The sequence below is a fragment of the Acanthamoeba castellanii genome (assembly GCF_000313135.1).
Source record: "Acanthamoeba castellanii str. Neff unplaced genomic scaffold scf7180000084599, whole genome shotgun sequence".
Taxonomy (NCBI): Eukaryota; Discosea; order Longamoebia; family Acanthamoebidae; genus Acanthamoeba; species Acanthamoeba castellanii.
The window spans coordinates 589,898-614,783 of NW_004457442.1; the positions used below are offsets into that span (position 1 = coordinate 589,898).

General features: G+C 61.4%; 9 protein-coding genes across 9 annotated transcripts; 4 read left to right on the forward strand and 5 right to left on the reverse strand.

Annotated features, from left to right (window-relative positions):
* Window positions 1–176: 176 nt before the first annotated feature.
* ACA1_060130 (BTB/POZ domain containing protein) lies at window positions 177–4,489 on the reverse strand (the record flags this gene model as incomplete). The annotated part of the gene is made up of 16 exons (XM_004339251.1): window positions 177–467; window positions 571–792; window positions 871–997; window positions 1,168–1,265; window positions 1,414–1,596; window positions 1,715–1,886; window positions 1,959–2,201; window positions 2,348–2,537; window positions 2,653–2,811; window positions 2,920–2,958; window positions 3,110–3,275; window positions 3,348–3,422; window positions 3,670–3,716; window positions 3,795–3,906; window positions 4,063–4,172; window positions 4,396–4,489. 16 exons carry the CDS (start codon window positions 4,487–4,489, stop codon window positions 177–179), a joined length of 2,328 nt encoding a protein of 775 aa, XP_004339299.1.
* A 354-nt stretch (window positions 4,490–4,843) lies between these two features.
* On the forward strand, window positions 4,844–6,111 carry ACA1_060140 (uncharacterized protein; the record flags this gene model as incomplete). The annotated part of the gene is made up of 7 exons (XM_004339252.1): window positions 4,844–4,906; window positions 4,959–5,033; window positions 5,096–5,195; window positions 5,268–5,392; window positions 5,479–5,526; window positions 5,817–5,874; window positions 5,987–6,111. The coding sequence occupies 7 exons, from the start codon at window positions 4,844–4,846 to the stop codon at window positions 6,109–6,111; spliced, it is 594 nt and encodes a 197-aa protein (XP_004339300.1).
* Window positions 6,112–6,372: 261 nt separating this feature from the next.
* ACA1_060150 (uncharacterized protein) lies at window positions 6,373–8,558 on the forward strand (the record flags this gene model as incomplete). Its single annotated transcript, XM_004339253.1, has 8 exons — window positions 6,373–6,723; window positions 6,916–7,040; window positions 7,209–7,379; window positions 7,475–7,556; window positions 7,661–7,760; window positions 7,856–8,155; window positions 8,262–8,350; window positions 8,430–8,558. 8 exons carry the CDS (start codon window positions 6,373–6,375, stop codon window positions 8,556–8,558), a joined length of 1,347 nt encoding a protein of 448 aa, XP_004339301.1.
* A 72-nt stretch (window positions 8,559–8,630) lies between these two features.
* ACA1_060160 (lipase) lies at window positions 8,631–11,964 on the reverse strand (the record flags this gene model as incomplete). Its single annotated transcript, XM_004339254.1, is given in 8 exon segments — window positions 8,631–9,442; window positions 9,547–9,620; window positions 9,631–9,711; window positions 9,746–9,832; window positions 9,953–10,080; window positions 10,217–10,356; window positions 10,425–10,529; window positions 10,587–11,964. 8 exon segments carry the CDS (start codon window positions 11,962–11,964, stop codon window positions 8,631–8,633), a joined length of 2,805 nt encoding a protein of 934 aa, XP_004339302.1.
* Window positions 11,965–12,366: 402 nt separating this feature from the next.
* ACA1_060170 (viral a-type inclusion protein repeat-containing protein) lies at window positions 12,367–16,389 on the reverse strand (the record flags this gene model as incomplete). Its single annotated transcript, XM_004339255.1, has 1 exon — window positions 12,367–16,389. One exon carries the CDS (start codon window positions 16,387–16,389, stop codon window positions 12,367–12,369), a length of 4,023 nt encoding a protein of 1,340 aa, XP_004339303.1.
* A 10-nt stretch (window positions 16,390–16,399) lies between these two features.
* On the reverse strand, window positions 16,400–18,158 carry ACA1_060180 (uncharacterized protein; the record flags this gene model as incomplete). The annotated part of the gene is made up of 8 exons (XM_004339256.1): window positions 16,400–16,699; window positions 16,776–16,860; window positions 16,945–17,034; window positions 17,147–17,191; window positions 17,317–17,431; window positions 17,523–17,605; window positions 17,783–17,922; window positions 18,081–18,158. The coding sequence occupies 8 exons, from the start codon at window positions 18,156–18,158 to the stop codon at window positions 16,400–16,402; spliced, it is 936 nt and encodes a 311-aa protein (XP_004339304.1).
* Window positions 18,159–18,433: 275 nt separating this feature from the next.
* ACA1_060190 (Transmembrane protein, putative) lies at window positions 18,434–19,815 on the forward strand (the record flags this gene model as incomplete). The annotated part of the gene is made up of 6 exons (XM_004339257.1): window positions 18,434–18,585; window positions 18,723–18,819; window positions 18,933–19,015; window positions 19,144–19,232; window positions 19,351–19,512; window positions 19,616–19,815. 6 exons carry the CDS (start codon window positions 18,434–18,436, stop codon window positions 19,813–19,815), a joined length of 783 nt encoding a protein of 260 aa, XP_004339305.1.
* Window positions 19,816–19,990: 175 nt separating this feature from the next.
* On the reverse strand, window positions 19,991–22,897 carry ACA1_060200 (uncharacterized protein; the record flags this gene model as incomplete). Its single annotated transcript, XM_004339258.1, has 10 exons — window positions 19,991–20,203; window positions 20,337–20,482; window positions 20,626–20,814; window positions 20,984–21,154; window positions 21,255–21,354; window positions 21,473–21,562; window positions 21,751–22,094; window positions 22,201–22,487; window positions 22,599–22,728; window positions 22,816–22,897. The coding sequence occupies 10 exons, from the start codon at window positions 22,895–22,897 to the stop codon at window positions 19,991–19,993; spliced, it is 1,752 nt and encodes a 583-aa protein (XP_004339306.1).
* Window positions 22,898–23,259: 362 nt separating this feature from the next.
* Window positions 23,260–24,605, forward strand: ACA1_060210 (ankyrin 2,3/unc44, putative; the record flags this gene model as incomplete). Its single annotated transcript, XM_004339259.1, has 6 exons — window positions 23,260–23,305; window positions 23,413–23,507; window positions 23,596–23,674; window positions 23,772–23,834; window positions 23,969–24,139; window positions 24,277–24,605. 6 exons carry the CDS (start codon window positions 23,260–23,262, stop codon window positions 24,603–24,605), a joined length of 783 nt encoding a protein of 260 aa, XP_004339307.1.
* Window positions 24,606–24,886: the final 281 nt, after the last annotated feature.

Sequence of the window (24,886 nt, forward strand, 5' to 3'; positions counted from 1 at the left end):
TGCCAGGGAGAAAAAAGAGAAAGAGGGAGGGGAGGGACACGACAGTAGGGAGGGGTCGACCTGGAATTCTTCGTTCCAATTCTTGGCCTTTTGGGCACGCCACACTGGGCACACGTCAATTGGATCGCATGTTTATGCCATAAAAGTCAACAACATTTTGTGAATTGGGAGAATGTTCAGTTGAAAAAGCCGTAGAACTCGATGTTGGAGAGGGCGAGGGTGTTGGGCGAGACGGGGGAGGCGGAGGGTCCGGTCATGATGAGGCGGAACTGGGCGTAGGGAACGACCGAGCTCACCGGCCAGAAGACCCACCGCGAGGGCGACGCCAGCCCGCAGTCGTTGACGTGCGTCGACAGATCGACCCACGACTGCCCGTCGTTCGAGCCCTGCATGCTCCACGAGCGCAGGAACACCGTCGACCCGTCCTGCCTGATCGCGTAACCCTTCATCACGAACGCCTTCTCCTTCTGCGTGTGCGGTCGAAACATGTGCGGTTAGGCCAGATGAACGACACGACACACGCACATGACACACACCGACACGACACACGAGGGGAAAGGGTGGCGGTACGAGGAGTTGGACGATGAGCCAGGGGTGTGGCCGGCCGGAGGTGTACCACGTGGTGTGGAAGGCGCGGTCGACGACTGCTTCCGGGTTGGAGTAGCGCGAGGGCGGGGCCGAGCAGACCACCTTCACCAAACCCGCCCGGCACGGGTTCACCCACCCGCGCTCCTTCGCCCCTCCGCCCGCCCCGCCGCTCGTTCCCAGCCAATGGAAAAGGCCCGAAGCGTCCTGCGCACGTTCATCATCACCCGGTCAGATGGGGCGAGGGGCGAGGGGGGGCGAGGGGGGGCGGGGGGGGGCGAGTACGCCGGGTGTGCCGGAGTAGGGGAGCTCCTTCCAGCCCTGGAGGGAGCGGGGCGTGCGGGGCCGGTTGAGGATGTCGGCCAGAGACTGGCGCAGCACCACCTTGCCGGCCTGCACCGCTGCCGATCCCCTGTGTTGTGGCCGACGACGCAGGGCAATGCACATGCACACACATCCCAATCCATTTTAGCAGTGTGTAGTGTAGTGTAGTGTAGTGTAGTGTAGTGTAGTGTAGTGTAGTGTAGTGTAGTGTAGTGTAGTGTTTGCGGTGAAAGAAAACGATCGAGAGTGAGTGCGAACCCGGAGAGCTTGAGAGGATTGGAGTTCAGCTTCACGGCCTCCTCCACGCCCGGAAGTTTGGCGTAGGGATGCGGCAGGATGTGTTCCGCCACGTAGCTCTGTGCGCGTGTGACACGTTTCCGAGAGCGTGAGAGAAAATTCCTCGAGGCGTGTGCGTGTGCGTGTGCGTGTGCGTGTGCGTGTGCGTGTGCGTGTGCGTGTGCGTGTGCGGTGGTGAGTGTAGAATGGAATGAGTGGAATGCGCACGGGGCTGATGAGCGGGTAGCGGATGTAGGTGAGGATCTGGGCGAGCGCGCTCTCGGCGTCGGGATTGTGCGCGGCCCACCGCAGGACAGCCTCCCACACGTGCTCCTCGTCGGACACCACCAGGGCGTCCTTCACCACCAGCTCCAGCAGCAGATGACTCTCCAGACTCAGGAATTTCTTGGTCTGTGTCGACACCCCGCATGCCTCACCCGCATTAGTTGTGTGTGCGTGCGTGCGTGTGTGGTGCGTGTCGTGTGCGTGTCGTGTGTGTGTCGTGTGGTGCGGGTCGTGCCTGGCACACGCGGTCGAAGTTGTCCTGGATGAAGTGTTGGGCGGCCAGGCGGAGGGCCGGGAGGGCGAGCACGTCGGCGATGTGGAATGTGGGGCAGCACGTCGACAGGTCGAAGTGGGCCATCGCGTAGGCCAGGCAGTGGTCCGCCAGAGGCACCGGCTCACCAGGACTTGCCACGTCGCTACCATTTTCCATTGAATATTTTTCTTTTTAGAAGCAAAAATGCCATCAATAACTTAAATTGTACGCATACCTGGTGGAATCGGCGGCCGGTGGCGGGTAGAGCTTGGGCGTGTTGAGGAGGTCGAAGCGGTCGGCGGCGAGGAGGAGCGGCAGGACCTCCTCGACGAGGGAGGTGAATCGCCGGCACGTGCGCTTGTACACGCACTCCATGAGGATCCGGAACGCCGCCTCGTCGACGTCGTGCAGGGCCACCTCGCCCTCAGTCCGCTCACGCCAGCCGTGCGCGCCGCCCAACAGCGCCCACAGCGGCTCACTTCACCGACACGCAACATTAGCCTCCAATACAAAGCCAAAGCCAAAGCCAAAGCCAAAGCCAAAGCCAAAGCCAAAGCCAAAGCCAAAGCCAAAGCCAAACACAAACACAAACGCAACCGCAAACGCAAAAGTTGAGAGTGGTACCTGGCGGTGGCGAGGATTGCGCGGTGGGCCGGCAGCCGGCCGGTGGGCGGCGGGGGCGCAGCTGAGGACGACGAGGAAGCGGAAGAAGAAGCAGAAGATGAAGAAGAGTCGCCGGGGAAGGTAAGCACCACGTCGTGCCATCGCTCGCTGCCCACCAGCTCCCCGAACCAGGGAAGCGCGACCAAACCACCTGCGGCTGTTGGCACACACGACACGACCAACGACACGACACGCGCAAGAAAGTGAAAAAAGGCAGGAGAACTAAGGGCTTTAGGCGGTGTGGGGGGGGGGGTGACGAGTCGTACCTGCAGTGGCGGCGGTGAGGTGGGCCGCCAGCTGAGGCGACCAGCGCTGCGCCAGGGCCAGCAGGCCGTCGAACGACTCGCGATCCGTTGTGCGGAGCTTCACCTCGCCAGTGTAGATGAAGCGCAGCAGCTCCCGAAACTCGTCCGCCCTCGTTTCCTCTGTAGGCACGCACGCACGCACCAACCAGACCGTGTGCGGTTAGTGTGCGTGTGCTGTGTGCTGTATAGTGCAGCGCGTGGCGCGTGTGCGGTGGGTAAGGTTCGTACCTTCCGCGAGGGTCACAATGAACGGAGTTGTTCGTGGCCCTTCTGTTGGCGCACTGGCATCGAGCAGCTGCTCCAACAGCGCCGGGCACCGACAACTGAGGATGCCTAATAATAAATATATCATTAAATGTCATTAAATGAGGGAAAACGGCTGGGCGGTGCCCAGGGACTGAAAAAACTGGGCGCGTACAGCAGTGGGCGGGGAAGACCGCGGAGCCGACGTGGAAGTGGACGTCGGCAAAGAGGTCGCTGAGGAAGAGCGAACTCTCGCCCTGCCTGAATGTGGAGTGGGCCGAGAGCCGCGATAGCGAGAGGCACGACACCGGTATGGTGCCCGTCACTGCAATGTGTCGATACTGCGCGTGCGCGAGCGTTAGTGTAACCGGCTGGAGAAGGAAAGGGCTGAGGGCGCGTTATGTAGAACGAACTTGGATGGGCTTGTCCCACGAGGAAAAGCCCACGTAGCGCAGGTCCTGAAAGTCGTGGTGATCGTCCTTCCATCTCTTTGGAAATAATAAATGATGAATACCACTGGATGTGCGTGCGTGCGCAAGTGTGTGCATCACCGCAGCGTGTGTGTGCCATGCGTGTTGTGCGTCGTTGTGTGTGTGGTGTGTGGTGTGTGGTGTGTGGTGTGTGGTGTGTGGTGTGTGGTGTGTGGTGTGTGGTGTGTGGTGTGTGGTGTGTGGTGTGTGGTGTGTGGTGTGTGGTGTGTGGTGTGTGGTGTGTGGTGTGTGGTGTGTGCCGTACGATGATTTCATGGGTGCCGGGCTCTCCTTTTCCAACGACCAGCAAGCCTGTGGGATGAAGGAGCCGAACCGATTCGGGCTCAGTCCAGCAAATGAGCGCAAAGACCGGTGGGTGGCGCGTCGTACCGTTGTCAAGAAGGAACCAGTACTGGGTGAAGTGCGGCGACGTGATGACGGCGTTGGGGTTCTCCTCCTTGCGCGCGGCTGCCTGCTGCTGGCCCCGCTTCCTCACCGCAGTCTTCCTGTTCATCCACCCTGTGTGCGACGCGCGCGACGTGCACGATTCACCGTGTCAGTCGCATGTCGCACGACACATACACACCACACCACACCACACCACACCACACCACACCACACCACACCACACCACACGCATCACCGCACCCCCGATGACGACTTCGTAGTTGGGCGACTGGTCGGCGAGGCCGTCTCGGCCCTCAACGCGGGAGGTGTCCTTGTTGAAGCTGACGTGGATGTCGTTCGTTGCCTGCGCCTCGAACGTCACTGTCCCCGCCGCCCCACAGGCGTGAGAAAAAAAAAGAAATATATAAATAAATATAAATGCAAGAATAAATGAATCATAAGAACACGCTGCGGTGCGTACCGAAGGCGCGGCCTGTGGCAGGCAGGTGGAATTGGTCGTCCACTGGCCACACAAATATGCTGTCAGCGTTCCTAGAGACCACACCAATCAAAAATTGTATTGTTCATATATTATGGTACATACCCAGCCATACGTAGGAGCCCATCATGGGGCGGAGGGGAAGCACGTTTTGGGCACTTGCATCCACAATGTGCCGCACGTGCACCGGGTCCATCATTCTCACCGTAGTTCTGCACTGTCACTGGAGAGAGGAAAAAAAAAGAAATGCCCCTTTCCTTTGTGCATAATTTTCACACATTACACCATGGTAATTCTTCAGAGCCTGTTCACGTGCCTGCTTGAAGACTACTACTTACCACTTTGAGAGGGTACCCTTCAATCCCTAACCACTCCAGGAGCTCCCCTGTTGGTGGAACGTTTTTTCATCTTTTTCTAATTGTCTTTCTCTGGGCGCACCTTGGTTGTATGTCAGCCAGATTTCTGTTTGAAGAAAAACACGTTTGCGTGCACAGGAAAATGCACAGGGGGCAAAGCATCAGTAAGCTCAAGAGGGGCTGGCACCAGCGCAGACATGCAGGCAAACGAGGAGGAGGAACCTGAGATTCACGAACTGTTTGAAACATGGGAGAGCCAGGTACGCCATCTTCTTCAATTCCTGAACCCACCTGAAGCTGGTGCCCCACCAGGTCAACGTCTACTTCACCCTGACGCGCCCAACCAAGACCCTGCGTCAGGCACGACATCGTGGCGAAGAGTGCAGGGTACCACTGTGGCGCTGTCTGGCAGTGCACAGAAACAAAAACTAAAATGATTGGGCGTCCAGGCCGACAGGACGGGCAACTGCTGCATGGGCAGGACCTGCCTGTGCTACCAGCAGCGCGCCGAATGCGGCGGTGACTGCCCCTGCAAGTGCAGAGCACTCGGTACTCTGCAGCAGCCGTCGCATTCTTTTCTTCTCGCCAGCTTTGATTTTTGAACGAGTCATGGATCTGCAGCGCACGGCATTTGCCAAAATCAACAGATGCGCAGGGCAGGCAGCGTGCAGTGCTATGTGGTTCGCGACCACAGCAAGCGGCACAACCGGTTCCTCGTCGACCAGCCGGTCAAGAGTGGCCAGTTTGTGCGAGCTCCCCGGCCAGTCACCAACCATTACTTTGGATTGCCATCGTTTGACTTGGAACGCATGCTCTATCACCACATCCCCAGATCATCGAAATGACCGGCATCTTCATGGAAACAGAGCGCCTCAAGCAGGTACGGAGCCGCGCTTGTTGTTGCATGCGCAACACGAGTTCACTCTGTGGGCGATGTCGTTCTTTTGTTGACACTGTACCTCCAATCAGTCCGAACTGCCCGAACTGGGGGACTACCACGTCATGCACTGTTACCAGCATGCCCAAACTAATATGACTCTCGACATGCGGTACAACTCGCACACCCACCCCCAAGGCTCTCCTGATTGGCTGATGATAAAATTATGATCACGCGCACACACAACCAGAATGTTCGGTAATAAGTCCAGGTACATCCGGAGCGTTTGCCAGGGGTGTCGCCCTTCGGCCCGCGTGGTCGAGGTGTTCGTAGACTGCGACCTGCATCTCGGTATTTCTCCCCATCATCCCGCTTTGCCTGGATGAGGCCTCACCACAACATCTTCGTGGGTCGTGCGTGTCGCGTGTTGCACGCATCATGTCGTGTGCGTGCGCGACACCAGGAGTGTTTGCCAGGCGGGACCTGCGGACTGGCGAGGAGGTGACGATTCCGTTCGACCGGGATCCTTCGCCGGAACACATCATTCGGTGTCCGCAGCTGATCCCAAACGCGTGCCTCTTCAAGTAGGGCTCTTCACGATCTGTTTATTTTATTCATTTTAATTTCTACATTTTTTTGCTGATCAAATGTCGCGTGCAGAGCGCGGGACAGCAACGATCAGCGGTTCACCAGCCATCCCTACGTCGAGCCACGAAATTTGGACATCTACCGATTTCTGATCAGTACCGCGATGAATCGCACACGCCACCACCGCACGACACACGACACCGCACGGTGTGCCGCTCACTGTGTATGTTCTTTGCTGTGCGGTGGTGTTGCGCAGAGGTGATGGTGATGGACCCCAAGGCCTACAATCGGTTGCAGAGGATGTGGGGCCTGCCCCGCACCAAACTGCGTCGCCAGATCGCTGCTGCCCGCGGCGATCAGGAGAACACGGCCACTAGGAAGAGCACCAAGCGAGTCCGGCCGCCGCCCGACAAGGGCAAGGAGCGACTCTCGTCCCTGGCCGACGTCGCCGCCGCCGCAGAGGAGCCACACGCCGAACACGCGCCTCATGTCGATAGCACGGACGGCGTGGGCGACGACGACGACAACTACGATGAGACGACGGGCGGCTGGTGGCAGCTGACGGACGCCGAGCGGGACATGCTGCCGATGGCGTTCCCGGAAGCCGAGATGGTTCGATTGGACCTTACCGACCAACCTGTTGTGGCGCCGCCTCCTCCTCGCCCAGTCATTCATGACCCTCCCACTTTTCTGCAGGACTGCCAAGTTCTGGTAAGCCGCTCTGTGCGCGCGTGTGCGTGTGTGAGTGTGTGTGTGCGGTGGTGCGTGTGCGTTCACGATCGATTGGTTGACGAATGGGAACAGGATCAGATATGGGACTGGACGCGCACAAACGTTGAGTTCGTGCGCGATGCAGCCGCCTGGAGCGCAATGGTGAGGAAGTATGCGAAGGACAAGTCTATTCCAAACCTTAACATCAATTTGAACTGGTAACGCAGCACACTTGGCCCACCACACACACGCGACACACACACTCACCACACACACACGCGCGCGACACACACACGACACGCGACACACAAGCACACACACACGACAAGCACACACACACGATACACACGACACACACAAGGGCCTGATGAGTCGTGTTAACACAGGGCGCGCTACAACGTGAAGAAGGACGAGAAGAGTATCCTGCCCAGGAGCTTTGTGTCAAAGAGCAAGCTCATGACCGAGCTGACGCACCTGGTCCACTTGACGATCAATCCCTGCGAGTGTCAGTTCTCCGCCACAGCTTTCCAGAATCTTACTCGATTCACCAATCTCAGGTACCATCAAGCCTTCTCAAATGGTTCTTCATTCTTCGTTTTTCTTTCTTCTTCGCTCTTCTTCGCCCTGGATCCACGCTCCAACAACATCATAGGTCGCTTGGAGTGGATGGCCTGGATTGTGTGAGTGATGAAGTCCTCGAGCCATTTACGGCACTGCAAAACCTGGTTCACTTGGTACGTACGACCTGACCTTGAATATCACAAGCACGGTCATCAGCTCACCTCACATTGCTTGTGGAATGCAGAGAGTGCGCCAGTGTCCAGGTGTCACCCTCCAGGGTCTCCAGAATTTCTCTTCAGGCCTCAAGAGCCTCGACCTGGGCCAAGGTCAGATCATTACACAGGACAACCTACCCACCCTCTTCCGCATCTTCCCCGGTACTACCACCTCAACACACCACACACACACACACACACACACACACACCATTAATTATCACGTGTTGGTTGCTTATTGTCCTGTTCTGGTGCAGGGCTCGTAGGGCTGACCCTTGACAGTTCTCCGAGAGTAACGGATGAGCTTGCCATGCGCCTCCCCTATGCCAGGGGCTCGTCTTCGTCATCTTCATTTTCTTCATCGGCAGCCCCGAGCTACTGCCCGCTCATTTCCCTCAGCCTCCAGGGCTGTGGTGAGCTGAGCCAGTTTGGTGTCAACACCATCTGCCCAGAGTACTTCCCCTTCCTTACCGCACTCTCGGTGGGCCACTGTGCTTCACTCCCCGCCGAGTTGGCTCTGCTGACCAGACTCTCCCGCCTGGACATCAGCGGAATCAGTACGCCCCACCCGTGTGCGTGCGATGCGTGCGTGAGTGCGTGCGGTGCATGAGTGTGTCGAATGTGGTGGATGTCTTGACCTTGTTCTTATTGTGGTTGGGGCAGTCAATCTACCGTCGGACATCAGTCACATTCTTGCCCGCCTCGAGGGGCTCACCTACTTGGGCGTGGCCAATACGGGCATGCTCTTTGATGTACACACCCTCACTCTCGCATACGTTTAGTCATGGGCATCTGTCAACGCTAAAGCGCAAGGGCATGCCGTCACGACAGGACTTGTGCACAGTGGGCAACACCCTGCGCAGGCTGACCGAGTTTGATGTGACCTCTTGCCATGCTGTCAAGGGACACGAGGGATTGCTCCAGCTGCGCCTCCCTCCCGGCTGTAAGCTCATCTTCTGAGAACACAAAATCTTTGTTGGCGTTTGATGGCCTCTATGGGTGGGGTCGGCGGTGGTTATTCACGACACGTCATCAGCTGTCGGCCCGCAGGGTGTCCTTGAGGGAGGCGAAGGAGGCGAAGATGGCGCCGATGGGGCCGTTGCCCTTACCGCCCTCCTTGGCCACAGCAGGGTGCGGGCTGTCGCTGCTGCTGCTGGGCTTTTCGAGCTTGGCCGAGTCGCCGCGGTACTTGGCCTTCTTCTTCTCGACCTCGCACTTGAGCGCCTTGTAGCACTTCTTGATCTGCTGGTCCTCGTTGTCCTTGAGCTTTTCCCACAGCTGCTCGCGGAGCCACTTGCGCCCGAGGGTCTGGGCCTCCTTCTTGCGCTGCTTGGCGGTCATGGCGAGCGAGCGTGTGTCCATGAGGTCGGACACGGTCATGTGCTTGAGGCCCTCGATCACCGAGTCGAAGCTCACCAGCTGCCGCATCTCCTCGCACGACAGCTTGGCGCGCTCCATGTCGTGGAAGCGCAGCAGCGGCATGTCCTTGCGCAGCGGCGACATAAGGATGGCTTCGTTGATGCGGTAGTGCTCGCGCAGGAAGGCCACGTAGGACTTGACCAGGTGGTCGCGGAAGCCCTGGCGCTTGCGCTTGAACATGCGCCCGTGGTTGTTCTCCCGCCAGAACTCGCGCGCCGGCCGCGCGGCCTCGTCGCCCTGCACGATGTGGCCCGCCCCGCTCAGGAAGAGCCGCGTCCCGCAGTGCACGTAGAGCCGGCGCGGCACGAACGGCACCAGGTCGTTGTTGTTCGTCAGCCGGAAGAACACCGCGCCCGCCGAGTGCGCCCGCAGCTCGTACGCGAACTGCTCGTTGCCCACCTTGGGCTGCCCGAACGTGTACACGCCTGACCCAAAAGCGAAAACAAACGCACAACGCACAACGCACTAGGCGGGTTAGAGACCAGCACTCAGCTGAGGCAACGACAGGAGAAGAGGTGGCCGTATGTACCCTTGATGAGAGGCTCCCGGCGCGACGCGGCAACCTGCGGTTCGTCGGAGGAGGAACTGCTGCTGCTACTGCTACTGCTCGTACTCGGGCTGGTACCCGTACAGGGCAGGGTTCTGGCGGGAGAGCACAAGAGAGTGAACTACCGCCACCCCTCGCGCCACGTGCCTGAAAAGAGATCGATCGAGGAAGGGGGGCGCACTTGAGGAGGAAGGGCGACGAGGGGAAGGTGAAGTAGGCCAGGCACATGTTGGCCAGCGCCCCGCCCAACGAGTGGCCCGTGATGTACCTATTGAAGCCCCAAACCCGATACAGGACGCGTGTGAGTGAGAAGAGCATGCATGCGCTAGCAACGGAGGCCGAAAGAGAAGACCGGTAGTAATGAAAGGAAGGAAGACGGGCAGCGTACAGCGGAAGGGACGGGTTGAACTCGAGGCCCTTGGCGATGAAGTCCACCACCTGCTCGAGTACCGAGGTGAGGGCTCGGTTGAACCCGTTGTGCACCTTGACCGCGGGCATATCGGGAAAGGGTTCCGTCTGCGAACAACACGCACACACCACACGCACCACACACAGCACGGCGCACACACAGCACACGCACAGACGGAAACAAATGGTGAGCTCGACCGACGGCTGGGGTGAAGACAGAAAAGAAGGCGTGCCTGCACCGTACCTCAGATATCTTGATGTTGGTTGACCAGTCCCTGCTGGACTCGGTGCCGCGAAAGCAGATCACGATGCAGTCCTTGCCATAGGCGCCGAACCCCTGCGTGTCCGTCTCGGCGTTGTGGAAGAACTCCATGCCCTCCCACTCTACACGCGCGGGTGAGCAACAAAGAAAAAGAAAGGAAGAGTAAAGAGAACAGGAGGAGGTGCGGTACCCCAGATGCGGGTGACGACGTGACGGATCTGGGCGGGGGAGCGATAGGCGAGGGCTGCTGCCGTGGCAAGCCAAAGGCAGTGGTTGGGGTTGTACGCCGTCTTGCCTGTAGAAAAGCAATTAGATGGGGATTAGAGATGAAGCCAGATTGAGGCGCAGGTACCGCGCAGGCCGCTGGTGTCGAACGGGGGCATGTCGTTCTTCGCGTACTTGACGCCGCACCATTCAACCGATTCCTCGCTCCAGCCCTCGTCTTCGCCATCCTCCCCACAGGGCTCAATCGTGCCCTCCTCGAGCACCTTGCCCGGCCCGCTCTTCTTGTCGGGATCATCATCTCCTTCGTGATCTTGCTGCTTGTCCTTGCCCTTCTCGATGGAGGATCTTCTGCGACTGGTGCTGCCCTTGTCCCCCCTTGGGCCATCGAGAGAATGGGAATCGCTACTCGTCTGTAGTGGGCTGTCCTCTCCATCCATGGACGGGGCGCGACCCAGGCAAGCGATGCTACTCATCCTCCACGTACTTGGCCGCCAGCTCTTCTTGGGCTTGGTAATGCTCGACATCGAGGCCGAAGATGACAGCCCTGCTGCACTATTGATGTTCGATGATGCGAGGGCGGCGCCATCGCTCGATGATCGCGCGTGGCCGCGGTTCCTGCTGCGCCGTTTCTCCTCCTTCTCCCTCTGCTTCTGCAGCTCCTTGTCGATCTTGCGTTGTTTCTTATCCTTCTTGTCCTCCCGCTTCTCCAGCTTGCGCTCTCGCCTGCTCTTCTTCACCTTCGGCTCCGGGCTCTTCTCCTTACCACCCTTCTTCTTGGCGCTCTCCGTCTTCTTCTGATCCTTCGTTCGGCCGCTACACGCGAACGCCGTCTGGTTGCGTGTCTCGCCCTGGAGCTGGCATGCCGCGAGTAGCACTCGCATGTCCTCCTCCTCTTCCTCGGCCTCGCGTAGCGCCCTCTTCTCGGCGTCCTCCTCGCGCCCCCGGTTGTTCGTCTTCTTCTCCATCTTCTTCCCCTCCTTCTCCTCCCGCTTCCGCTCTCGCTTCTCCCGCCTCTCCCACTTTAACTGCTTCTTCCTCTCCCGCCTCTCCTCGCCTTTCCTCACCGCAACTGCTTCCGCGTCCTCCTCATCTTCTACTTCGTTCTGCTGCGCTCGTGCTTTGTTCGTTTCTTCTCCTATCTCTGGCTGGTCTGTCTCTTCGTCATCGTCCTGGGGCCATGTCTCCAGCACGTTGCGTGTGCTCGTCATCGTGGTCGTAGTCGTGGTGCTGCTGCTGTTTTCCTCGGTATCGTCGTGCAGAGAGGACGAAGAGGTGACGATGCACGACGAGCGTTTGAGGTGGGGCAGGTAGAAGGCCGGCGTGGCAGGGGCGCTGGCGACTGCAGTGGGCTCCTCCCTCGGCCCAGGCAGCTCGTAGGAATGCGAGCCCGGAAGGGGCGGAGGCGAGGCGGCGGCAGGCTGGAGGGCATTGGTGACGGGCAGCAGGGCCGGCGTCGAGGTGGAGAACTTGCGCCGTTTGAGGCCCAATGACCACAGGAGGTGCATGTGAAGTGGGACGTCGGGACTTGTTAGTCGGGTTGTGTTGTTGTGAGCCCCTCTCCCCTGACGGTGTGGTTGGGTTCTGCCGATGGCTTGAAAAGGCTGCGGTTCAGGCGGAAGGCAGGAGAACGTGTGTTGATGGGGCGGACTGATGGGGTATGGCTAAAACACTCACCTGCCCTCTGGACTGGCGCCCCAATCTGATCGCACAGGACCAGCCCACCGACCCAATTACCGACGAATCCCTAACTTTATTTTGGCTGAGGAGTCGGCGGAAAACACGTCATTCGGTTAACCTGGGCCGGAAATTGGAAAACCGATTTTGTTTGTGCCCAATCACATGCGAGTTGGTTACAGGGGATCACAAGCTCACAGGGGGTCATCTATGGGTGCAGCTCGTACTACTCGTTACGAGGCCGAGGGCTGCGGTGGTGAAGAGGCGGCAGAGGAGCCCTTCCTCTGCGCGGCGACGGCCTTGTAGTCCACCCGCCGCATGCGTGCCCACGACCGCAGGCCTTCACCACCGCCATCGCCGCCGCTGCCGCCGCTCTTCCCGTTCTCGCCCGCCGCCACGTCGTCGGCGCCATCGGCATGGCCGTTGGCAGTCGTGCCGGCGCCCTCGTCGCGGAGAGCAGTTTGATACGCGGAGAAGGCCGACCTGGGCAGGGTGCGGGAGGAGTAGGAGCCGCCGGATGACGATGGCGACGATGGCGACGACGACGACAATGGTGATGATGGCGATGAGAATGAGGCCGGCGGCGATGCGCGGGTCTTAGCCGACATCTTCTCGAAGCGCTCCGACATCTGCTTGGCGATGCCGCGCGGCGGCGACGCGGCCGCCTCGCCGTCCAACGCCACCCGACGCGAGGACATGGGCGAGTGCGGGCGCGCGTGGATGTCGATGGCGCCCACGTAGCCCTCGACGTCGCTCCCAGCCGCCGCGTGTGGCGCCCGTCGCTTCTGCTGCTGTGACGGCTCACTACTGTCGACCGTGTCGTCGCCGCCGTTGACATCCATCGACGCGCGCTCCTCGCTCTGCTGCTGCTGCTGTGGCTTTTGCTGCTGCTGCTGCTGCTGCTGGGCAGTGCGGAGGCTCTGCAGTTCGTCGGTCATGCGCCGGTCGGACTCGCGGCGCTGGGCGCGGAGGCGCTGGATCTCGTCGTCGCGTCGGCGCGCCTCGAGGGCGGCGAGCTTGAGCTTGCGCGACTCGTCCTCCCGCTCGCGGCGCAGCTGCTCGACTAGGCCCATCAGCGCGTCGCGCTCGGTCCGCAGGTCCTCGCGCCTGCGCTTGACCTCGCTTAGCTCCTCCTCGAGCTTGTCGATGTCCTCCTCCGATTCGACCAGCAGCACCTTCATCGCTTTCTCGCGCTCCTGCATCTCCCGCACCTGCTCGCGCAGCCGCTGCTCCTCCTCGCTGCGCTCACCCTCCGCCTTCTCATCGGCGCCGGCCTCGGTCTCGCCCCTTGCCTGCTCGTCGTGCGCGCGCTGCAGGCGCTCGGTGTCGGCGCGGGCCGAGCGCAGGCGCTCTTCGAGCCGGCGCCGCCGGTCGTCGGCGCGCTCGCTCTCGGCCTGGTGCTCGTCGCACTTGGCACGCCAGCGGTCGGCGTCGACGCGTTCGACGGCCACCTTGCGGGCCAGCTCCTCCTCCCGCTCCGCGGCCGCCCGCTGCTGCTCCTTCTCCCGCGCCTCGCTCGCACTTGCGCGCCCGACCGCCGCCGCGAGCTGGGCCTCCTTCTGCTTGAGCTCGGCCCGCAGCTCGTTCACCTCGGCCACCGCCCGCTCGTCGCCGTCGTCTTTCGCCTTCTTCGCGTCGTTGAGCTGCAGCTCGAGGCTCTCCGTTCGTGACCGCAGTTCGTTGGACTCGACCTCTCGCCGCTTCAGCTCGTCTCTCAATTGTTGGCATTCCTCGGCATGCCCGCGCGCCAGCGCATTCCGCTCCCTTTCGTGCCCCTGGGCCTGCAGCTCGGCGCGCTCGTTCGCGGCTCGGGCATCGGTCTCGAGCCGGTGGTGCTCCTTGCGGATTAGGGCCAGGTCCGCCCTAGCGCGCTCGAGTTCGCAGCACGCCGCCTCGTTTTCGCCCCGCAGTCGCACCAGCTCTTCGCCCTCGCGCTCCAGCTGGCTTGCCCTGCCGTCGCACAGGCTCTGCAGCTCCTGGTTGTGCTTCTGGGCTTCGCCCAATTCACCCGCATTTCGCTCCAGTTCGCCCCGCAGGCGCTTCGCCTCTTCCTCCGCCGCGCTCGCTCTCTCTGCGAGTCGCCTCGCCTCGCTCGCGGCGGTCTCGCTCTCGTGCGCGAGCCGCTGCCTCTCCATTTCGCTTTCGCCCCGCTCATGTTGGGCGCGTTCGTCGGCCGCCCGGGTCCGCTCCTCCAGTCGCTCCATCTCTTGGCGGAGCCGCGCCTGGTCGGCCGTGGCAGCGGCCAGCTGCTGGGCCAGCCCGTCGTTCTCGCCCCGCAGTCGCTCCGCCTCGCCCTGCATCGCCTCGCGCTCTCGCCGCAGCCGCTCCTCCACCTCCTCGGCGTGCGCACGCCCCAGGCCAACCATGCCGGCCTGCTGGGCCTGCAGCTCCGCGAGCTCGGCTTCTTTCCCCTTCAGCCGGTCGAGCGCACCGTCGCGCTCGGCCCGCAGGCCCTCCGCCTGCTTCTCCAGCCGCTCGGCCTCTCCAGCGAGCCTCTTGCGCTCGCTCTCTAGCTCCGCGCGCCGGGCGTCGTGCTCCCGCCGCTGCGTCTCAGCGCGCTCATGGGCTGCCTCGGTGGCGGCCTCGAGCCGGTCCTTCTCCTCGCGAAGGCGGCCGTGATCGGTCCTGAGCGCTTCGAACTCGGCGAGCAGCGTCTGCCGGGATTCGATCGCGCGTCGCAGCTCGGCCGTCTCCTGCTCCGCACGCTCGTGCCGGGCCTGCTCCCGCGCCTCGGCCTCCAGCGTGGCCCGCGCCATCTCCTCCCGGAGCTGGTCCAGCTCTTCGGTGCGGGCTTCAAGCCAGCGTCTGGCCTCGTCGGCACTCAGTTCGGCGCGCTCGACGCGTTGCGCGAACTCGCTCAGCTGCGACTCCAGTTCCAGGACCCTCCGGCTGCGCTCCGCGCCTTCCTGGCATTCCCGGGAGGCCAACAGCTGCTCCAGATTCCTGGTCGCAGCTTCGGCCGAATCCGCCCGCAGCCTGTGGGCCGCCGCCTCCTGCGCCGCACCCTCCGCCTGCCTGCGCGCCTCTTCGAGCCTCTCCTCCAATCGGCTAATCGCGTCGGCCGATTCGCTCAATTGGCTCCGGAGCTCCTCCTTGGTCGCCTCCACGCGCGCCCGCTCCTCTGCCAGCGCCCTGGCCAGGCCGTCGACCTGCTCCCCGGCCCGCCGGAGCTCCGCCTCTTGCTCGTCGCGCGCTGCCGTCGCCCGGCCCAGCTCGCCCTCCGCAGCCACGAACCTGGCCTCCGCTTCACCGAACGCCCGTCGGTCGGCCTCCGCCCGGGCCTCGAGCTCCTCGAGCCGCCCGCGCAGGCCGGCCAGCGCGGCCTCGGCGGCGTCGGCACGCGCGCACTCGCTCTCGAGGCGGGCCTCCCTCTCGCGGTGCTGGCGCTCGCTGTCGGCCCGCTCCCGGTCGCGCTCGGCCTCGGCGCCCTTCTTCTCGTCAAGCAGGCGCAGGATGACCACCTCCTTCTCGCCCAGGGTGCGGCCGAGGTCGGCGCTCGAGCGGGCCACGGTGGCCAGCGAGGCGGCCACCTCGGGCAGGCTGCTGGTGGCGGCCTGCAGCTCCCGCTCGGTGACCTGCCGCTTGCGCTCACTGTCCTCGAGCTGCGCGCGGGCGGCGGCCAACTGCTCGCGCAGCGCATCGGCGCTCCGGGCCAGCTCGTCGGCGCGCGCCGTCGCGCGGTCATGCTGGTCGCGAAGCGCGCGCAGCTCGTGTCGCACGTCGTCCAGCTGCTTCTCCTTCTTGTTGACGCGCCGCTGCACGCCTTCGACGAGTGCCTCGGCCTCGCGGCGTCGCTGGTGGCCGAGCTCCTCGGCGGCGGCCCGCTCGGCCGCCAGGCGCTCCACTTCGCGCCCGTGCTCCGCCGCGAGCTGGGCGGCTGCGAGCTCGCCGCCGGCCTTCATGGCCTGGACGGCCTGCTCCTTGTCGGCGAGCTCGCGTCGCAGCTCGTCGAGCTCCTTCTTGAGCTGCTCGATGGTGGCCTCGAGCTGGGCCACCTGCCGCTGCTCGTCTTCGCTCTCCGACGAGCTGCTGGTGAGCTCCTCGGCCAGGCCGTCGTTGTCCTGCTCCTGGTCAAAGGCGGCCCGGCGACCGCCAGCAGTGGCGGCGGCGGCGCCGGGCCGTAGGAACTGCTTGAGGTCGGTGATGGTCTGATCCTTCTCGATGGACACGTGCACGGCCGACGTGTTGCGCCTCCGCCCAAGGGACCTAAAGTCCAATCGCTTAACCCGTGCCTTGCCACGCGGCGATTCGTCCATTTTCCCTTCACTATATATACGCATATGTGCATGTACACACAGCCATATATGGACATATGAATATGATATACATATAGAGAGAGAGAGACGGAGAGATGTCGTACGATGGAGAGAGGGACTCGAAGGGCACGTTGTCGTGGTGGTTCTTGAAGTAGGTGATGTAGGCCACGAGGCTGCGCTCGTCGATGAGGTTCTGGGCGGCCTTGGCCTTCTCCAGGAAGAAGTCGCCCTCGTCGAGCAGCCGCGGGATCTTGAGCTTGTCCGCCGCCGCCGCAAACGCCCGCTGCAGGTTCTCCTCCCCGTCCGTGCACTGCTCACACGGCGATGCATTGCGTCAGCGCCGGACGAAGACGAAGAGAAGACGAAGAGAAGAAGAAGAAACGCACGTTCATGACTTCCTGCATGTTGATCGGGCTATCGGTCCCGCATAGCTTGTCCACGAGAAAGCACATGGCCTTCCCGTCCTGCCACCTGCAGATGTAAGTGCACGTGTATCGATGAGACACCAGCGCAGAAGCCAAGCAGGCCAGTGCTGGAAGGCGATGTGGGGCGTACGTCTCGTAGGCGAGGTCCTTCACGTTGAGCTCCTTAGGCACCAGGCCCCGGATCCACACGAGAAGGCCCCACTCAAATGACAGCTTGGTCCTGGTACAATCCACCCGCCGCCCCGACCACCACGCCAGTTCCGATTGTTAGACGATTAAGGCATTCAAAGAATGCAGCCGAGCGCCAGAGAGGGGAGACCCAGGCCTGGTACCTCTGCTGCGGGCTCATGGGCGCCGTGCCTTCGCCCAACGAAGTACTGCGCGTACGCCCCTCCCTACGAGACACGAGTTAGATGGTTAGCCAACCACAGGGAATGTGTGTGTGTGAGAGAGAGAGAGAGAGAGAGAGACGAGAAAGGACGTGAATGGTGGCGGTGGGCACCTGGGAGAGGCGAGAGCGGCGAGCTCTTCGGCCGATGGGCGCCATCGGCAGTGGTAGTGGAGCATCAGCTGCCACACGACCTCGGCCAACGCCGCCGGCTTGCCCTCCACCACATCTACCAGACATGTCGACACCACCAGCAACAGCCGCAGCAGCCATCAGCGAAGCCCGTGAGCGTCGTTGCTTGGAAGAAGGGAGGGAGGTACCGGCCGCCTTGTAGCCGCGACAACGAATCCCGTCGGCCTCCATGGCCGCCATGGCCGCGTTCACGTTGGCCAGCTTGTCCGCCCTGTCAGCCGGCCCACAAACCCCCCGAGATCAGATCATCCTGATTAGCCACCGTTGCATGGAAAGGGAAGAGCGGAGAGGCGAGAGAGAGAGAGGGTAAACGTGCAGCGTGAGGGCCGACGCGGGAGCGTCACGAAAGGTGAGCGGGCGGCGGGAGAGGCGTTGAACGAGGCGACACAGGCCCGCGCCGTCGGCGAGGGTCGCCAAAGCCTGGTTTTGGTTCGGGTTCTCCTCCCCTGCCGGCGCTGGTGCTACCGCCGCCGCCGCTGCGCCGTCATCGCCTCGGAGGAGCATCAGGGTCACCCAGCGCCCCAGCGTCTGCGCGGAACATGGCGTCGACACACAAAGAGAGAGAGAGCGCGCGCGCGCCGGCGTCAGAAGAAACCACTACACATAGGAAAAGAGGAAAGGCCAATAATATAACAATGACGAGGGTGATGCGGCTAAGGAGGAAGGACATGAGGAGGAGGAGAAACCTTGTGCTGAGCAGGAGGAGGAGCGAGTCGGCCATCCTCCCGTGCGGTGGAGACGATGGCAGCAAGGCTCGTCCACATCCTCGCGAAAATGGGGCTTCAGGAGATTTAATCCGCGCTACACGAATTGTCACTCGCACGCCCCCTCCTACTAAGCTCACTTCTACCACAAGCCAGGAGTGTAGTGTGTTGATGCTCCTCGTGGCTGCGCTATTTGGTTGCTTGGTCGCCGCCAACGCAACTGCCCCTCCGCCAAGCCTGATCAAGGAAAAGAAAAGAAAATACATGAATAACTTGAATAGTGTCTTCATTTTATTTGTTTATTTTTTTTCTGTTCTCCATCACATTCAGGCAAGATGACAGACGACCTGGTGTTGGACTCGCGAATCCGGGACTGGGTGTTGCTGCCCATCGCGCTGGTGATGTTCCTCATCGCCATTCTGCGCAACAACATCTCCCTTCTCCTTCATTCTGAGCGCAAGCCTGAGCTCCAGAAGGTCCAAGAACGGTACGTGGCCACTTAGATTGTTTCTCTGCTGCCATCGTCTCCGGAAAGCTACAATCCGGACTGCAACCCTCAACATCGAAAATTAAAAATGCTAGCACGGAAACCAAATGCAAATAATTTGTTGTTCGCTTGGCCAGGCAAACGCTGATCCGAGCTTCACGGATGCGACTCAATGGCCACAAGTTGCCGCTGGCCTCGTTCCTGCAGCGCAAGGCGTTCTTTAACGATGCGAGGGTACTTACTGCAGCCAAGTCTCGTTTCTGGTGTGCCGCGCTGCTTGCTACAACTTTCCGCTTACTTGCTACGTGGTTTTGTTCCGACCGTGCACCATGGGTGTGGCGCTGCAGGAGGGCGTGCTGGTCATGGAGGAGGAGGACAGCAGCGCCAGCAACCCGCTGGCCAACCCCATGATGGACCCCATGAACATGGTGTACGTGTTCCACCGCCGCGTAGGATTAATTTGTTATGACCGGTCGTGTTGTTGTCGAGTTTGCTCGCGAGCGCCAGCTGTGCTCACACCACTCATCCCCTTCTTCAACGCGTATATGCGCTGCGCAGGGACATGATGAAGAAGAACGTCACCATGCTCGTACCGCAGTTGCTCATCGTCGGTTGGGTCCAGTATTTCTTCTCCGGCTTCGTGCTTGGTACCTCTCGACCATCTTCCCCCCCCCAATCTCCATGGGAGTTCCATCGCTAATCTCGTTCTTTCTCGTTCGTTCGTTCTTTGGTTGTTCGCGTCGTGGCCATCGCCACCACCCGCAGTGAAGATTCCGTTCCCGCTCACGCTGCCCTTCCGAGGCATGCTGCAGCGGGGCATTGAGCTGGCGGGCCTCGAGGTGACCTACGTGAGCTCCCTCTCGTGGTACTTCCTCAACCTGTTCGGTCTTCGTGGCATCAACTCCCTCGTCTTGGGCGAGGCTAACGGTACGCTGCCATGCCAACCTTGGGTTGCCCAAACCAACTTTGTGTGCGCACCCCCGCGGAATGACTGACGTGCGCTGCGGGCACGTGCTGTTGTGGAATACAGCGGCGGACGACACGAAGCTGATGCAGCAGCAGATGATGATGGGCGGCGGCGGCCCGATCGACACCAAGAAGCTCTACAAGGCCGAGCGGGAGAACATCGACCTTGTCGAGCACAAGTGGGCCGTAGAGGACGCCGAGAAGAGACTGCTCAACCAGAAGAGCAGCAGCAGCAGCAGCAAGGCCTCTGCTTCCCGAGAGTAAGGTACAGATGCTTGCCTTGGCGTGAACGGCAACCTACCCCAAAGCACCGTTGCTGCAAATAAATAAATGCAATCACTAGATTGATCTGCTGAGCTTGTTTGGTGGTGAATGGAATGAAGTGCATGACGAAGTCAAGTGTACCATTACTTACAATGGTTGGGTTGGTTGGTTGGGATCAAACGACGGTGGCGGAAAGCGAGGCATCGGCGACGACGCGGAACTCGAAGGGCCTGTTGCCGTAGAGGAGCTGCTGGTCGGTGTCCCACGAGAAGAGTGCGGCACCGGCCGTGCGTCCGAAGAGGTTGAGCTCGATCACCATCACCCGGTCCTCACATACCACAAAGTCGCACACGCAGTCCTCCACGGGCAGCAGTTCAGCCACCGTTGTCTGCAACGCACGACACACACACACACACCACGACACGCCAAGAAGAAGAAGGTCAGAGAACGCCACGCAGGAGAAAAAGCGGCTGTGCTGCCGCTGTGTTCGTTCTCATCCCTCCCAGTTCACTTGAACGCACCTCGAAGAAGGAGAGGACGCGTGTCTTGACGTCGGCCCATTGGGCAGGCGACACCCAGGGAAAGTAGCACATCGAGAAGTACTGCGAGAGGGCGGTCAACCGCCGATTCCGCACGAACCCGCGCAGTTCGAACACGTTGGGAATGTCTGCTCTCACGCCCGCGCGCACACACATACACACGCACCAAAACAGAAAAGTTGTTTGCAGAGTAAGTAGTTGGTGTTAGGTGTTATCTGGTGCAAAAGGAAAAGAGAAGAACGCAGCCATTGATTGGGGGCGAGGCACGCACCCAACCACTCGCGTACCACCAGCTTGATGGCGAAGTCGTCAGAGGGGGTGTCCAGAGCCTCCTTGAGGTCGACCCATATGCGCTTGCTGGTCTTGAGCATGTCCACCGCCTCCGCCCCGCTCGTCACGCTCAGGCAGAGCGCCCCGCACCGCTGCATGATCGCCTGCTCCACGCTCTCCGGCATCGGATCTGATGGTCATTCCGCCCCCGCCCCCGCCCCGCGCACGGCCGTGGTAAGCGATGCTACCGCGTGCGTGTGTGCGTGTGCGGTGGTGCGTGTGCGTGTGCGTGTGCGGTGGTGCGTGTGCGTGTGCGTGTGCGTGTGCGTGTGCGGTGAACGTGTTCTTCCTCTGCGTACCGGGAAGATTGTAGAGGGCGGTCCACTCCTCGGTCACCTGGCGCAGCGTGAGCTCGAACTTGGGGAGGTGGAACACCACGTCCTTGGGGCTCCGGGTGGAGATCTTGACAAAGGCGCGGCCCCCGAACTCGGGTGACTGGATGACGCTCTGCAGCTTGTCCGCCAGCTCCTCTGCGAGCCGCCGCTTTCACGAGTGAGTGGCGTGCGGACGCGCAGTAAGACGCCGCCAACGGCGCGCCAGAGAGAGAGAGGTGTCAGGTGGGGCGCATACCGAGCACGCGCGAGTGCTCGTCCAGCAGTTGGGTGCCCAGGTGGAGAGCCTGGTAGTGGTGGACCAGCGCCTCCGCCTCGCGCAGCCTCATCGGGAAAGTCTAGGCAGCCCCGCGGCGACACGTTAGACGGGTGAATCTTTGTGCCGCACCACGACGCACACAACACACACACACACAGAGAGAGAGAGAGAGATTGCGCCCAGGAGAGAGCCCGTACGAGCGTGCGGAAGGTGTGGGAGCCCAGCGCGGGAGCCCACCGGTCCACGGAGTAGGCGGCGTCGTAGATCGCCAGCGCCGTGGTCTTGGTCTGCAGATGCGTGGGCCGCTCCGCCAGACTTTTGTTTGGCACAGCCGCACGCACGCGCGCGCACGCGCAATCAGCTAATGGCAGTTAACACGAGCCAACGTCGCCGCACGGATTTGTGGTCTGCGCTGCGCGGGCAGGGCAGGGCGGTACCAGCTGGCGCGAGAGGATGGGGAGCGCGGGTAGGGCACGCGTGCGAGCATGACGAGCAGCTCCACGGCCCGGATGCGGGTTTCGTCGGAGAAGGAGAAGGCCAGCGCGAGCAGGCAGTGGAGGAGGCCGCAGTCGATCGCGGCCTCGTCGCGCTCGTCGCGCGACGCTTCCCGCCCGGTATTGGCGGGCGACCATGGCAGGGCGGTCAGGAGCAGCCGCTTGAAGTGCGGCGGGTGGACGGCGGCGGAGTCGACGACGGAGTGCGGCTCCTTGGCCACGAAGCCGGCAAGGGCGGCGAGGAACGCCCACACCAGCGACAGCGCGTGCGGCGAGGCTTCCCCGTGCAACCGCTCCATGTCCGCGAACAGCGCGCGGCGCACCTCTGTGTGCGCACACGCATCATTGCACCGCGCCAACCCAACACACGCGACACGGGAGTGAGAGTGAGCCAGGCCGGTGATGGGTTGACTGAAGAAAGGGAAAAATACCGTGAAGTGGAGAAGACGAAGATGATGATGATGGCGATGACGCCGAGGAGAAGAAGGTGGCCGCCCGGAGCAGAGGCTCGGCGGCGAGAAAGGCCTCCACGGTGCGTGGCAAGGCCGATGGTTCGACTGCCCCCAGGCGAAGCTCGAGCGCTGCCCGATCCTCTTCCTGTTCCTCCTCCTCCTTCAGGTCGTCTCTGCTACCACTCTCGTCGGCCTCGTCGGCCATACTCACGAACGCGAAGAGATCGTCCTCGTCGCCCGCCTGCACGTGGGCCTGGGCCGTGCCGCTGTGTTCGACACACGACACACGACCGCACACACACGACACACACGACACAATGAGGTTCGCAAGTGGTTCCCAAACCGCCTCAGGAAACCCTTGCGCTTCGCAGACGGACCTAGCGGCGCATTGTTGGCGCTCCAGGGCGAAGAGCTGGCGCCCCGTCGGCGCCAGTGCCCCGGCATTGTGGTGCAGCACTTCGCCAGCCACGCGAGCGTCCACTCCGCCAAACACACTCCCGAGCAGCTCTGCCCCCCCACCACCACAAAATATGGTGTGGCCCCGGCAACGTGAGTGATGGAGGCCTGAAACCACGTTGCTCCTGGCCGAGGTACCTGCTATGAGGTGCTGGGCAAACCCATTGTCCCGCCACAAACATTGCTCGCCACCCTCCACGCCTTTTGCTGCCACGTCCATGCCCAAGCAACGACGCGGGGTCAACAGGAGGAATCACACAAATAAAAGCTAAAAGCAGAAAAACCAGAAAAGAAATAGGCCACACCGCCTCCGCCGTGGATAGGCGAAATGGGGTAGGGAAAAGGCCAAACCTCTCTTTATGTTGGGGTACGCCCATAGCAACCAACCCAGTGGCGCGGTGTCGCAAACTTACGTAGGTCATCTTGGCGCGCCAGGATAAATCTCTCCTTGTAGATGACACCTTGGGGCACGGTTGCCGAGGAGGCACGAAACTGGGTGGCCAACACAACTTGGCCTCGCACTCAGCTTGAGGTTAGACCACCACCTCCTTCTTGAACCCACCCCCAACACCCCCTTCAGCCATGGACTCCAAGAAGCAACTCAACACGCAGCTGGTCGAAGCCGCCGGTGCGTAATCCATTCTTTTTAGAGACAACCGCCTCGTTCTTGAACGTTGCCGAGAGTGGATTTTTCAACGTAGATTCTCATTTGCATTTCTCATTTGCTGCCTGCAGAGAAGAGCGATTTGGCCAGCGTCGAAGCTGCTCTCGCCGCTGGAGCCGATGTGAATGCCAAGGAAGACATTGAGGGCTACACCGCTCTTCACCATGTACGACCACCTCCTCGAATCTTCTTCCATTTTTATTCATTTCTTGAATTTCTCTCGGCTCAACGATGCTGCGTGTGCGATTCTTCAGGCCGCCAGCAAGAACGACATCGGCCTCGCGCAGTTTTTGGTCAAGAACAACGCCAACGTCGAGGCGCAATCAAACACCGGTACGTACGCCTCGGCTTGTTGACCGCGCAGCTCGTGCCCAACATCAAACAATCAACAAAACCTGACGCACCTCTCTGCATTGCAACGCTGTTGCAGGTCGCCACGCAATTCACCTGGCAGTGAGGGACGGAGCCGAAGACGTCATCAAGTTCCTGATTGGTACCACCAGCCACCGCCACCACGCCTGCGACGATGATGATGCGGTGGGCATATAGATAGATAGAGCTGCACCCCACGTGTGCTCTATGACTCACCCGTAAGTGCGTGTGTGTACATGCGTGCCGCGCGTGCAGAGGAGGCCCACGCCAACGTGTTGGCCCAGACGGACCTCAACGAGAACCTGCTCCACAAGGCCGCCTTCTCGGGCAAGGCCAACATTCTCGAGTACCTCATCCAGAAGGGCTGCACGGGCGCCAACGACGCCGACGGGCTCGGCAACACCCCGCTGGCCGTGGCCGCACAGGGTACACCCCCCCACCACCATTGACTCTGGTGGTCCGCCTTATGTGGACAGCGTCGTCTCTCTCTCTCTCTCTCTCGCTTAGGCCTTTGGGGGGGGGGGAGCGGTCTATCTCATTTTGTGTTTGCGGTGCGCACGCAGAGGGCCACATTGAGTGCATCGAGCTGCTGCTGAAGCACGGAGCTTCCCCCGGCGGCAAGGCGGAGGACAACCAGACGCCCCTCCACATCTCTGCGCTGTGGGGCCACACCGACGCCATCAACCTGCTGCTCGCCGCCAAGGCCGACCCCAACGCTCAGAACGCCAGAGGCAACACTCCTCTCCACGAGGCGGCCAAGAAGAACCACCTCGGCCCGGTGAAGGCGCTGGTCGCCGGCGGCGCCGATCCCGACATCAAGAACAGCGAGGGCCAGACGCCCGCCGACCTCGCCTCGAAAAGCTTGATCAAGAAGCAGCTGGTCAAGAAGTAAGTGAGAGCACGAGCGTGCGAGCCCACCACTTGTAGAGTAAAACTGGTAGTCGTTTCCATTGTGCTGGCACCCAACACCCCGATGCCTGGTGCGCCTCGAGAAACGTCGCCGTTCTAGCAGACACCCCTTTGCGTCTTGTGCCGGCGGAAAGGTACGCGAAAGAGAAAGGCAAGGTTGTGGGGCAGAAAATTATGGGAAGGAGGTTTTCCCTCTGATTTTTCTTTTCTAGATCACGAGCGTGCGATTTTTTCGTTGTTCTTCGATCCTCAGCCGCATTCGGC